The sequence below is a fragment of the Rhea pennata genome, chromosome 11 (assembly GCF_028389875.1).
Source record: "Rhea pennata isolate bPtePen1 chromosome 11, bPtePen1.pri, whole genome shotgun sequence".
NCBI lineage: Eukaryota > Metazoa > Chordata > Aves > Rheiformes > Rheidae > Rhea > Rhea pennata.
The window spans coordinates 144,453-156,501 of record NC_084673.1 but is presented as its reverse complement, the minus strand read 5'-3'; the positions used below and the strand labels follow the sequence as shown (position 1 = coordinate 156,501).

Sequence of the window (12,049 nt, the reverse complement as noted above, 5' to 3'; positions counted from 1 at the left end):
TGAAAATGTGAGGAAGACTTACAGCTTAGTGGCATTGTCTATCAGTTGTTAAGCATGCTGTAATGAGCAAGAAGGTGTGAGGATTCTGTAATGTGAAGCTGACTTACTAAACACGAGATTTCTGTATCGCCTAAGCTGTCTGCTTCTAGGAGGTTGGAGGATAGTGGTAGAAGAAGGCCCTTGCACTCACCTCTGATTCTGATACCCTATCCCTAAGAATGCTCTGCTGGCCACTGTCAGACTGGACGCTGGGGCAGATGGATGCAAGATCAGCTGGTTTTATGTAGAAATGATATTTAAGCCTGGCATGAGTTACACAGAGAAGAGGAAATGAACTGCCACAGTACAAAACAAGAATTTTGAAAAACTCTGGTAAGAATGGCAGCGTATGTTCAGGCAGGGGGTGTAATGTATCAGTAACAGGCCAAAAGGATCTTGAGAAGTCCTTTTCCATATAGGAGAACTGAAACAGTGAAGATTTCTAGATAATTATGTATTCAGAATATTTCTAATGTTCACTTATTGACATACTCTTTTAATTTATATCTGTGCAAGACTTTTTATAATGGTACTGTTATGAAGGTACGTGATCAAAACAATTAGTTACTTTGGAAAATCCCATGCTTTCAGTGCTTGCTGTGCACTGATCTGCAAAACTTTAGTGGTACCCATAAAAGTGTTGTAAATCACATTCTAGCAGTTCTTTGCCAGCACCTTTGAACCACTTGTTGAGTCAGCTCTTATTCTCTGTCGTATGCAGATGCATGAGGTGTATTCTGCACTGGTAGTGTGGACATGCAAAGGAATCCAAAATGCACATCAATTATCAAATTAAATCTTCCCCTAGAATGCTTAAACCTAGAATTCAGATTCTAGAAAACTTTGTGATCTTTGAGGCAAGCAAGAGTGTGCTTTCCTGTGATTAGCCTGACACCTGTGAAACAATTTAGCAGATTTGAATTCAAGCGTAAATTTCAACTGCTTGAATCTGGTTTGATGGAATACTGTTCTGTGTGGGGTGCTGTCACCAGAATATATAGCAGCCTTTGTTTTGTGTGATTGTTTCTATAAAACTCTTATAGTAGGTGTAGAGAAGGCCTGTAAAGTAACCAGCTCATCCTCTCAGCTGCATTCCTAGCTTGGAAGGAATTTGTGTACGTTTGCTGTGTACAAATGAGCAGCAACTGTTAAACAGACTAAAAGTGCCTGTGTGTAAATCTCTTCAGAAAAGGCATTAGATCAACAGGATAAATAACTAATATGATGCAGTTTGGCTGTTGCAGTGCATAGGCCTTTATCCAAAGTGTGTGCTTAGGTGCTGATCACACAGAAGGGTTAGCTTCGTGTCCCTCAAAAAGACTCTTTGTGGGAAATATTTTGAGATAACTATAGATTATAAATGAAACATTTCTCAACAATGTGTTGGGAATTTCACTACTTTCTCTGGAAAGCAAAATGGCAATAGGATTGAGTTGCTTTCACATCCTCCTTCAGGTGTGAATGATAGCATGGATTACTGTGCAGCAGTGAATTGATGTGCACAGCAGAGATGCTTTCTACAAATTTAAAATCATTTGTCATCCATCTGGGAAAGTCCTCTAACCAGATGTCAGGTTTCAGGAGCTTGATTTCATTTCCAACTTTCACTGTCAGTTTTCTGAGAGCGTATTTGGAATTCCAGTGCAGTAACTTTTGTAAGGGTGAGATTCAAATGTTACACGTGGCCTAAGAAGTTTCAAAGGTAGGGCAAGAATCTTGCATTTTAAATTACATCATCAGTTCCTGTGTTCCAACAAAGAAGTCTGATAGTTCAGTATCAGGGTATCATATTTCTTGGGTTATTTTGCAATTCTTAAGCTCTTATTAACAAAATGTTATCACTGGTTTCAATACTTGATTGTATTCATTGCATTATGTTATATCAAGTAGGACTTTTTTGATGGTTCCCTTAAACCAGACTTTAAATGACACTAGTAGGGAGGGAGCTGGTTTCTATGACTATTAAAAAAACATTGTTTCATATTTTTGTGGTTCTTGCTTCTGTTTTTGTTCGCTGTTCCATGGTTTCCTTGTGTGACCCTCAGTGATCAGGTAGCCTCTTGAAACCAGCTGCTGTGATATGCAGGGAAATCCACCACCTACATCAGCTGAAGATGAAGGGCTGTTTCACAATCCACAGTTTGCAAAACTACCGAAGAGAGAAACCCTGCAGCCATGACCAGTTGGTTTGGGGTTTTTTTTTGTTGTTGTTGTTGTTTTGGTTCAAGCAATGTTGGCCATATACTGACATGTTTGTCCTGACTTTAACCATACTTATCCTTTATGCTTGCTTCTTCTCAGTTTGAATCTTGCAGGCTGAAAATTAGTTACTTGTAAATAAATCAATTTAAGACTAAAAATACAAGGAAATCCCTGTCTTGACCTTTGAATGGCTCCTGGAATTTCCTTTCTGCAGGACAGCTATTAAAAATCCAAAAACCAAACCAAAACAAAAAAAACAGCACAACCTTGCAGTTGCATAACTTCTGTTTTCTCTGTGGGGGAGGGTTCCTTCTCCCCAAGAATATATATATATATATTATAGCAAAGGCTGGACTAGCACTGCCATGATGTTTCTGCCTTCGTTACACTTTTTAAAAACACCTGTAAATGGGCTGTGTGTCAAAGCTGAGCTGTGTAAGTGGGAGGTGAGGAAGGGAAAGGGTAGGGAGGGGAAGAAAAATCCCACTAGTTGCTTATCTCTTGCCATTTTCTTGGCAGCCTGCTGTTGGAACCATGGTGAGTTATTTAATAAGTTTTGAAGGTTGTTTCATACAGCCATATCTTTGTCCTGAAACCCAACCTGCCCTTTTCTCCTGCTTGGATCCTTAAAAGAGAAGCTTGATATGAAACAGTTACTTATTTAGCAACATTCATGTGTCTTAACAAAAATCCTATGCCAAGACTTTTACGTTGTCAAACATGGCCAACCTAAAGTGTTGGCATTAGCAAGCTAACTCATTTTAATGCAGTGGAAGCTACTGTAGCTATAAATGTGCACAAAGGATATCAAAATTGTTTTAACTTCCTGCATGGGAAGGTGAAGATGATTGATACTCAGGCAGATCAGATTGGTTGGGGAGTGGGAAAGATAAAAGTCCAAACATGATAGTGGTACTGTAATGCTGCTTTGTACCAATGCCAGGAAGAGTCATTTAACACTGCACATCACCGATACCCTTCATGTTTAATCTTGGGCTAGATTATAAGCCACTGACAAAATGAAGTAAGGCTTATTCTATACGGATGAAGAAATTCTGTGTTTAATTCATAGGTGCTCAGTAGTGCAGCAGTTACTGTAGCCAAGTGTTTGTCTTCCATCTGAAGTAGACCACCTGATGTACTTCAAATTAGAAATATGCAAATTGAGGTGTTTATCAATGGCTGCTGCTGAAATGAGTTCAACATTTAATACATAAATGTACTACTACTTAGAGTTGTTCAAAACTTAGAATTTAACCTTGGAGAAATGCTGACATTTAAAGATTTTTTTTTCCCCTCTGAAAGGGGGAGTTACAGAAAGGATGTTCTAATTCAGAGGAAAAATTATATTTTGAGCGAGGATTTTTGAAAGTAAAAGGAGGATGCAGCTGAGTGAGTGAAGAATGAGGCGATGAAGATCACTGTACAGGGCAGGGAGCCTGGGATTATGGTCGGTCTGGCTTGAATGTGAGGAACAGAGAGAGAAAAATCTTCTAGCTCTGGACCCTAGGGCTTGTCTTCTTACAGGACTGCTGGATGTCCCATGCTCCTTCTCTGTCCAGGAAAGACTTCCCAATGGGGAATGTGTGTGTGGTTCAGTGAAAGTTACTTGAATCTGTACATTTCTGCTTGAGAAATAAATTGTTTATAATTAATCTGTATTTTCTAATGAAGCCCTCTTCTGATGGAAGCCTTCCACACTGTTGCTCATTTTAGGAGTATAACAGGACAAAAGCCACACTTGTATCAGAACAAAGCATTTATATGCTGCGTTAGCTTGCACAAAACACACATCTTTCCTGACGAATGATAACTCTCTGCAAGAACAAGTCGAAGTGGTGTAGCGTGGCAAACAGGCAGGCAAACACAAGTACATTCCCACTTACGGAGGGGGAAGCAGATTACTTATGTTACTTATCTGATTACTTATGTTGCTGGTTAGAGGCCTCAGAATGGCAGAGCCGCCTCTAGAATTTGGCGCTCATTCCCATACTTCATCCTTGAGCATCAGCTTCATCTTGTGTTATTTTTATTCTATCATCCAGATACAACTTTTAAAGAACACAAACTCTTACATTTATAGCTAATGGGAGGCTGTGCCTATATCCAGCTTCTAGGACAGATGCTCTGAATAGTGATTTTTTTTTCTTCTTAACCTTCTACACATCTTCTTCGAGAGTCAAGAGTGACTAAAAGCAGTTCCCAGAAAGAATTCATGCATGTGCCTTCTACCTTTCTTTATTCATAATAGTATGTTACTGTGTTGAAAATCAGACCCTGTTGTACTCTGGATTTCCACTGTTCTTTATATAGCAACGTAAATACAGAAATGCAGCATGCGAATTTTATCTTTTTTTTTGGTGAGAATTCTCCATTAAATGTTCATGTGTTAGTGGTCATAGATTCTCCTAAGCTTTCAGAAGTTGAATGAAAGCTATATCCTCTGTAGCCTGTGTTACCAGTCCATTCTGCAGTTGTAGCCACCTGATATTTGTGTGAGAGAAGATAAAGAGTGTTATTGTACCAGATAAGCAATGAGTACAAGTACCTAAAATAAAAGTCACTTTTTTATATAAGCAACAAAAAACCCTAAAATCTTTAAACATGTGTTTGCAGATATATTTTTACACAGAGGTTTCTAGAAGTTTTTTTGAATACCATAGTGCTAATTGCATCTGCTCTGTTCTTCATATGTACTGAAATGCTGTAACTCTTCCTATATCAGTCCCATGGTGTCTGTCATGTATCACTAATGCAGTTGGGCCTTCCGCTTGCCTAATGGCCTCATTGTGGACCAAGTTTTCTAAAGGACTGACTGACGGTGCTTTCCTTCTCAATTGAAGACGTGGTTATTACTGCAGTCTATGTACTTTTGGAGATGCTTAATTGAAGGTCTTGCAGGAAATTTCTTACTTTCATTTAAGAGAGAAATTCTTTTGATCATTCACTTGTGGAAAATGAACCAGCAGGGAGGGAAGAAGGCAGGCAGGAAATAGAGTTGGCAAGTTTGTGACTTAATTACATTAGGAGGTTTGGATTATGAATTCAGGGATAACAGGCTTATGAGATCTCTTGAATATGTCAGATGAGCTGTGAAAATACTTTTCTAATTTAGAATCCCCATATAATTCTGGGTGTAAAGCCTTTCATCTCCCCCCTCAGCATATCTTGTAATTTGGATTGTGCAAAGGGCAGAAGGTTATTTTAGAGCTAAAGCAAAATGAGCTGCTAACAGCAAAGAATCTTCTGCCCTCTGCTTCATGGAGCTAACCCAGTGGGCCTTCCCTAGTCAGATGTGCTTCTGTTTTAAAGGTTCTATATAGAAACTACCATCTGCATGGAGATAACCTGAAATAGTTGGTGATGAGAAGTCATGACATGTAAGAATAATAGTAATTATGCTGGAACAGTTGCCAGAGAAGAGGAGAACAGAAGTTGGATTTTGTTCTAATAATAAATTACATTCTATCATTTGCCTTCATAAAAGTTGGTCTCCCACCATATTGTCTGCCTCAAACAAAGTGATGTAGTGTTTGTGTTGTTTCTGCCTTCAGCTCTTTGACTGCTGTTTGTGTTTATAAAAACCCTCTGTTGGATCTAAGTCATGTCTGGATATTTAGATTAGGAAATCGTTCCTGTTGGAGAAGAGAGTAAGTTTTCTCATCCATTCTTTACCAAAAGAGGTTATCCTTCACCTGACTCATACCATTCCATATCCAGAGTCTGTTAGTGACAGCAGTTGTTTCTGTGGAATTTATTTGACGTTTGAAAATTGACATCTTGATTTTTATGCTCAGTGTTGGGTTTAGTTCTATATCCTTCCATTTACTGAACACTGAACTCGGTAGAAGTCCATGGCTAGGTATAGCTGTGAAAATTTTGCTTCTCTCCCTTCCACTGTATTTTACTTTCAAGCGTCCGCTCAGCTTATTGGTGTGCGTGTCCTCAGTCTCCCATTCACTGGTGTTAAGACAGCCTAATAGCAGATGAGTCCTTTAGCTAGACCATTCAGTGCTTTCAGGCTAAATGTAGTTCACATGGTAGCTTAGTGTAGATTTCTAGAAAAAAGCTGTAGCTTCTGTAGGGAAGAAGAGTTGTGATATAACAGCAGCTTGTCTGCTGAATAGCTGTGTAAATGGGTCATTAAGAAGTGCCATGCTACCACAGATCCAGAGGGTCTGCTTTTCCTCTGAAGTTTAATCTAGCCCTGTTTGTTAGGAGTTCTCAAATCTTGGCTGACCGGCTTGCGGAAGACATAGATCATACTGCAATAATAAATATTTCAGTATTTCAAATGCTTTATGACAAAAATTTTATGTTACTTGTGAAATACCAGTAGTAGGTATTTTCTTCTGCAACTCGAACAATGTTTTCTTCACAGTTCTGGTTCTGTACCACTTTGCACAACTACACGTGCCCTCCAATTCTAATGGGATATAGCCACCCCAAAGCTGGTATGAGATTTTATTGCCTTACTACAGGCTACAACACCTTCTCTTAACTGGGAGCATGTAATCCTGGTACAAGGAGTATTTGGAAATGCAAAAGCCTAAGTGACATTAACAAACTCTGTAATTGCTCTAGAGAGACAGTGGCTGAAGCTCTTCTCAGTGATGGCTTTCTCATCCCAACAGTGGAATGTCTGAAGATGCTAAATATCAAGTACGAAGGTTAGTGTCTCTGGCACCACATAATTAAGTAAAAAGTGCATAGCTAGTATTATGTCCAATTCTGTTCTTTTTTTTTTTTTTTCTCATATTAAAGGATGTAATTCTCTACGTATCTTTAATTTGTCTAGGTCCTTAAACATCTTTTGACCTGTTCTCCTGATCCCTTTATGGCCATGTTTGCCCATTGCTTTTGCATGTATCTGTGTCGCTGGAAGGGTAGCACTTCTGCACTGAATGCTGCATGGCTATGGAGATTTCTTTCAAAGCTGGCATCTCTATCCATATCTGCACTGGTTACTGATTTCATGAACTCCCTCTAATTACTTTTCTACAATGAAGCAAGTCAAAAGTAATGGGGTTTTATTTTTGAGCCTTATTCACCTCAGTTTTATCTTAGTTCCATGCTGCTGTCCGCAGGTCTGGAGACACTTAGATTTTCTGTAAGAGAATTAGGTGGCTAGAAGCAATAAAAATTAATAGTTTGTTTATCTCCCTGGGACTTTTTGGAAACATCAGCCAAACGACTTTCCATGAAAGTTCCTCAAGTTTTTGTGAGTATAATATAGTAGTAAAATTTTAGAAGCTTTTGCTCAGTGAGCCTTCTCTTTGCAGTATATTTTTAGACAGAACAGGTCTTTGTTAAGTGGGAAATAAACTGAAATTGGCAAGGGATTAGCAAAACATAAGCAGATTTTCCTGTAATTTACAATGTGATTAGATCAGACATCATATTTTCTGTTTTCATTGAATCTTTATGTTAATGATCCATTTGTTGCTTATTTTCGTTTCCTAGTATAGAAAAGTAATAGCTCCAAATTCAATGTGATTCCCAGAATAGAACACCAAACCAGTGATTTTAGTACAAACTACTTAGTTTGCAACAAGCAACCAGTGTTTTACGGTCAGAACACTTTTCTCTCTGTTAGTGATTTTTTTTTTGTTGGCTTCTTTTCTTCTTTTTATTGCAGCGAATAAAGAGATATTACAATTCAAAATTCCTCAGACATTTTACTGCTTCTGGCGGCCTTTGCTGACAGGCCTTCTTTCACGAAGCTTTACACAGACCCTAATAGAGAAAATGTTTACAGAGCTCAAAGAATGTTCAGACTCTTCAGAACTTCGGCCTCAGTTCCTGATCAACTGGATTTCTGAAATGCTTACTAGCATTGCTAGAGTTAATGCTGGTGAGTCAATCTGCAATTTGTGTGGGGAAAAATGTAGAGTCTCTTTTGTACCACTGCATCAACTGGAAGGGTGGTGAATACTTTAGATGGGAAGTGCAATATTCTTATTGGTATATTTTATAGGCTTTCAGCATTGCACTTCTTATGCTTTTTTACTGATAGCTTGTGTGTCATGCATTTCTTAGCAAAAAATGGGAATTACTGTTTCCTTGGCAGCATTGCTGTGGTTTCTTCAAGATGTGGAAGGGCAGTCTCTCTTCCATGAGAGATCAGTCCCTTAAAGAATTTTTTTTTTCAAGATAAAGTTAACAGTAGTAGCTTGATTACCAAATAGATAGCAAATAGACATTTCATAAGCAAACTCTTATGAGCCCCATGTTTTCAGTTCTTCCCTCACTTAACAAAAGTGTGCCTTTGCAAGATACTTTCATAGTCTTGATATCTTTTTTTAATCTCATCACAGGATTTGTCGTACTTTCTGAACTTAGGCAAAAGCAATAAGTAATCTTTTGCTTTCTACCCCTAATTCTGTAGAACTGTTTAAATTGACAAAGTGTGTGTTTCACTCCAGAGACAGCTGCACTTTCTCTATTATCTGCACTAGAAGAGCTTTAATTATTTGAAGTGTGTCCTGGGAGTTATGTCAACAGGACTTTCATACTGAGAAGTAATGCAGACCTGCAGGAGGTTTTCAGCTGGTATTGTTTTGCCACCTCCTTTTTCCTCTGCCGCTCTGCCTCAGTCCATACCAGGATTTTGCGAGTACCTGTGGCAATCACAGGTTCAGGTTTATTTGATGCTGTTAGAAAACACTGAATGTGTCTGTTAGTACCAAGATCCCTGAACATGAGTCATTCCCAGCTGTTAAGTCTACTCACAGTACTATCTGGAATGGTCTCAGGTCTTGGAAGCTCTACTGCATTTACTGGGAATAATACTGTACAAACACAGCTCCGTGACTTCCATGTCTGAGTTGGCATGCACAGTGCCACAGCTTGGAAGAATCTGCACCTCACTCTGTCACCTTCTGTGGAGCTGACTTAGCTGTCACTGCTTTGCCAATCACTTGCAACTACCTTGACACATTTGGTCAGTGTATCTGGTCTTGAAGTTGATTTGGAATGCCAGCTTGTTTGAGGGTCAGAGCTGCAGTAAAAATACAGAGGGATTACGGATGTATTTTTTATGAGTCTTGGGCACCTCATTGTCTTTTTTTATGTCTTTGAAGGGAAGAAGAGACGCCGTTGTAACAAACGGATATTTGTGAAAGAGCTGTTCCTCCAAAAAGTTCCTTTGCAGTGGATAAGACTCACTGATAATTGCTTGGAAGCTCCCTGCTGGGCAACTCCACACCTTCTTCAGCTGTAAGTTTGATCTTGTGACCTAGAAAGGGGATAGAGAGCAGTGCTCTGTAATGGCTTTGGCCAGCTCGTGTGTGGTGTGCTGAGTTATGTCTGTATTCCTTTTCTTTCCATCTTGCAGAAATTGTCAGGTGCATATAAAGCTCTGCTTGTTGCTGCTCATCTCTCTATTGATTCTACAAAGAGAAGCAGCAAAACTTATTGGTTGCTCCCTCAAAAAGAAAGTGGAAATAATCTGGGGAGGTATGAGAAAAGCAACCTATCTGGAAGAAAAGTGACCTGTAGCAGAGATGCGGCTGCTCATAGTGGTGATACGGGGTTAACATACTTGGTAACTTTTTTACATGAAAACAGCAAAGGAGCAATTCACTTAGAAGTATCAGAAGTCCTTAATTTTTGCCACGAAGAGGGAGTATTCCAACATGTACTTCTTCAGAATAATCAACTTTGCCTCTCAGTGGAGATACATGAGCAAGCTGTCCTGGAGGAAGCTCAAACTTGAAAGGCTACTGAACTTGATAAACCTCCATCTGGAATCTCTTTCTCTTTCTTAGACTTTTATACTGTTTTTTACTTTTCTAGGATTCTTACAAGCATGAAACCTCGTTTGCCACGTTCTTCGCGGAAGAACCTTCTGTATCTTACTTCTGTTTACACAGAAGGAGGTGGCCCCTTGTCCAGTCCAGGCTGTTCTTCAGACTGCAGTGAGCAGCCAATTTATACTATAGAGAGTTTACAGTGGAAGGCCAAACAAGAAAGTCAGACTAAAAATCATGAGCAGACTATAGAGAGACAAGATGATGTGCTGGGGAGACGTGATGGTGAAGAGGAGGTAGAGGAAGAAGAAGAAGAGATGGTAACTGAAGCAAATCCTTTGGAAGGACTTGCTCATTCTGATAACATGCTGGCTATTGCAGAAAAAAGGGCAGTGCTGCAAGGGTCCGCTTGGCAGATCATTGAAGGTAAAAAGTGACTTCTTAAGACTTAGACCATCTACATCACTAGCAGACATTGACTGAAATGTAAAGTGCCTCTGTGGCCATTCAGAATTGAAGAGCATTTCAAAATCATTTAAATGCCAAATCTCTGCAGATTTGGGGGTTTCTTTAATCTTATGTTTATGTGCATGTGTCGTATTTCCCTAAAAGCTCTCATATTATGCAGAGTCCTTTTTCCAGGAGCATGTTATTACTACTTCATTAACTTTTTTTATGAGGCTTTTCCATATTCTGTGTTTAAAATTACACTGTATCCAATTGACAGGACAGGATATATGCCAGCTGTGAATGGCAAAGAAAATACAGTCATTTCCTGGAGTTCAGCAATATGTGCTGAAAGCTTCTGTTTGTCAGATTAAGGGGTATTTGAAAGTACTGTTTGGCTACACTGGGAAGCACCAGTAAGTTCCAGGCTCTAGGAAAATTGTGGTCATGACATTGTGGCAAGCTAAAGAAAGGAACAAGTCAAGAAGTTTGTAGAGTGAATAAATGGCTTAGCTAGTGCTTTGCTAGCTCCCTTACTGTAGCTATACTTGTTGATCGGGGTGGGTGGTTCTGCAGCTGATGAGATTTTTGGAGGAGTGAGTTATGGAGGGACTTGAAGACAGAAGAAAGAGATTGGTGGTGCTTAAAGGAAGAGGAAATGTGCAGCCATTGGAAGACAACTGTTGTGCCTCACTCAGGGGAGTTTTCCCAAGATTAAGAACAACCCAAACTTTTGATCTATCAGAGCAGCTCAGCTTAATTAAGCTGATGAGAACAGCTTGTTAGAGTTGTATATTTTGAGAATGGAAACAAGACTGCTCTTTACTTAGCTGATTTTGGTTTTGAGCAAGCAAAGCTGTCAGTGAAAGAACACACATAGTGCCCTAGTGTCTATAAACCTTGACTCACCTGATTTTTATGAAGTTTCTGTTTTCATAGTTGGTTACAGGTAAACTTAATTTCTGTATTAATATCTTCTGTGTAGTTACCATCCTTAAACATTTGAAAGCTGTAGTCAGCAGGTATACAGTACCAGGACAACCAGTGGTATAATGCTAGTTATTAGGTTGCTCCCTTGAAGAAAGGTCTCGACCTGTTCAATGTATAAAATAGTATTTGCATTACAGTTGCACTGGATGTCACCAAATGCTATTTCTGCACCTTTAATTTTAAAATTTTAACAGCTAGAAATCACCATCCTATGTCAAGAGCTTTTGTTTTGTTAACCAAGAAGGGCATGGAATGAAAAATAAAGTAATATGCTGTTTTTTTAGGGCAAGGCCTGTATTTATGAGCAGTTATCAGGTAACAAAAATAATCAGTTTCAGGCAAGGACAATGAATTGGCCAAGTTCTCCATGATTAGCAGGGATCTCCAGTCATCTGTATAATTATTGCTGGCTCTCTGGAGTCAAATCGCCTATCTTTTTGAGGTCTTTTGCCTGCTAGCCTGCCTTGTGCTGCTAGTGATGATTCCAGAGTTCAAGTGTTCTAGTGTCAGGAAAGCTAGAGAGTTTAAGAAATCTTATTGTCAAAACAATGATATGTAATGTGTATCTGTCATTTAATTAAGTTTCATCTTGCTTTCACATCTAAAAGTGGCATTCCCCA

The 12,049-nt window shown here is 39.1% G+C and overlaps 1 protein-coding gene across 4 annotated transcripts in view; it reads left to right on the top strand.

The window, feature by feature from the left end:
* The window catches only part of LAS1L (LAS1 like ribosome biogenesis factor), a 37,960-nt gene that overhangs the window by 10,693 nt on the left and 15,218 nt on the right, over nt 1-12,049 (top strand). For all 4 annotated transcript variants that reach the window (XM_062584826.1, XM_062584828.1, XM_062584830.1 and 1 more), the window contains exons 8-11: nt 6,826-6,911; nt 7,880-8,095; nt 9,324-9,459; nt 10,039-10,418. In XM_062584826.1, coding sequence (XP_062440810.1) covers nt 6,826-6,911; nt 7,880-8,095; nt 9,324-9,459; nt 10,039-10,418 — 818 coding nt within the window. The remainder of the gene's footprint in view (nt 1-6,825; nt 6,912-7,879; nt 8,096-9,323; nt 9,460-10,038; nt 10,419-12,049) is intronic.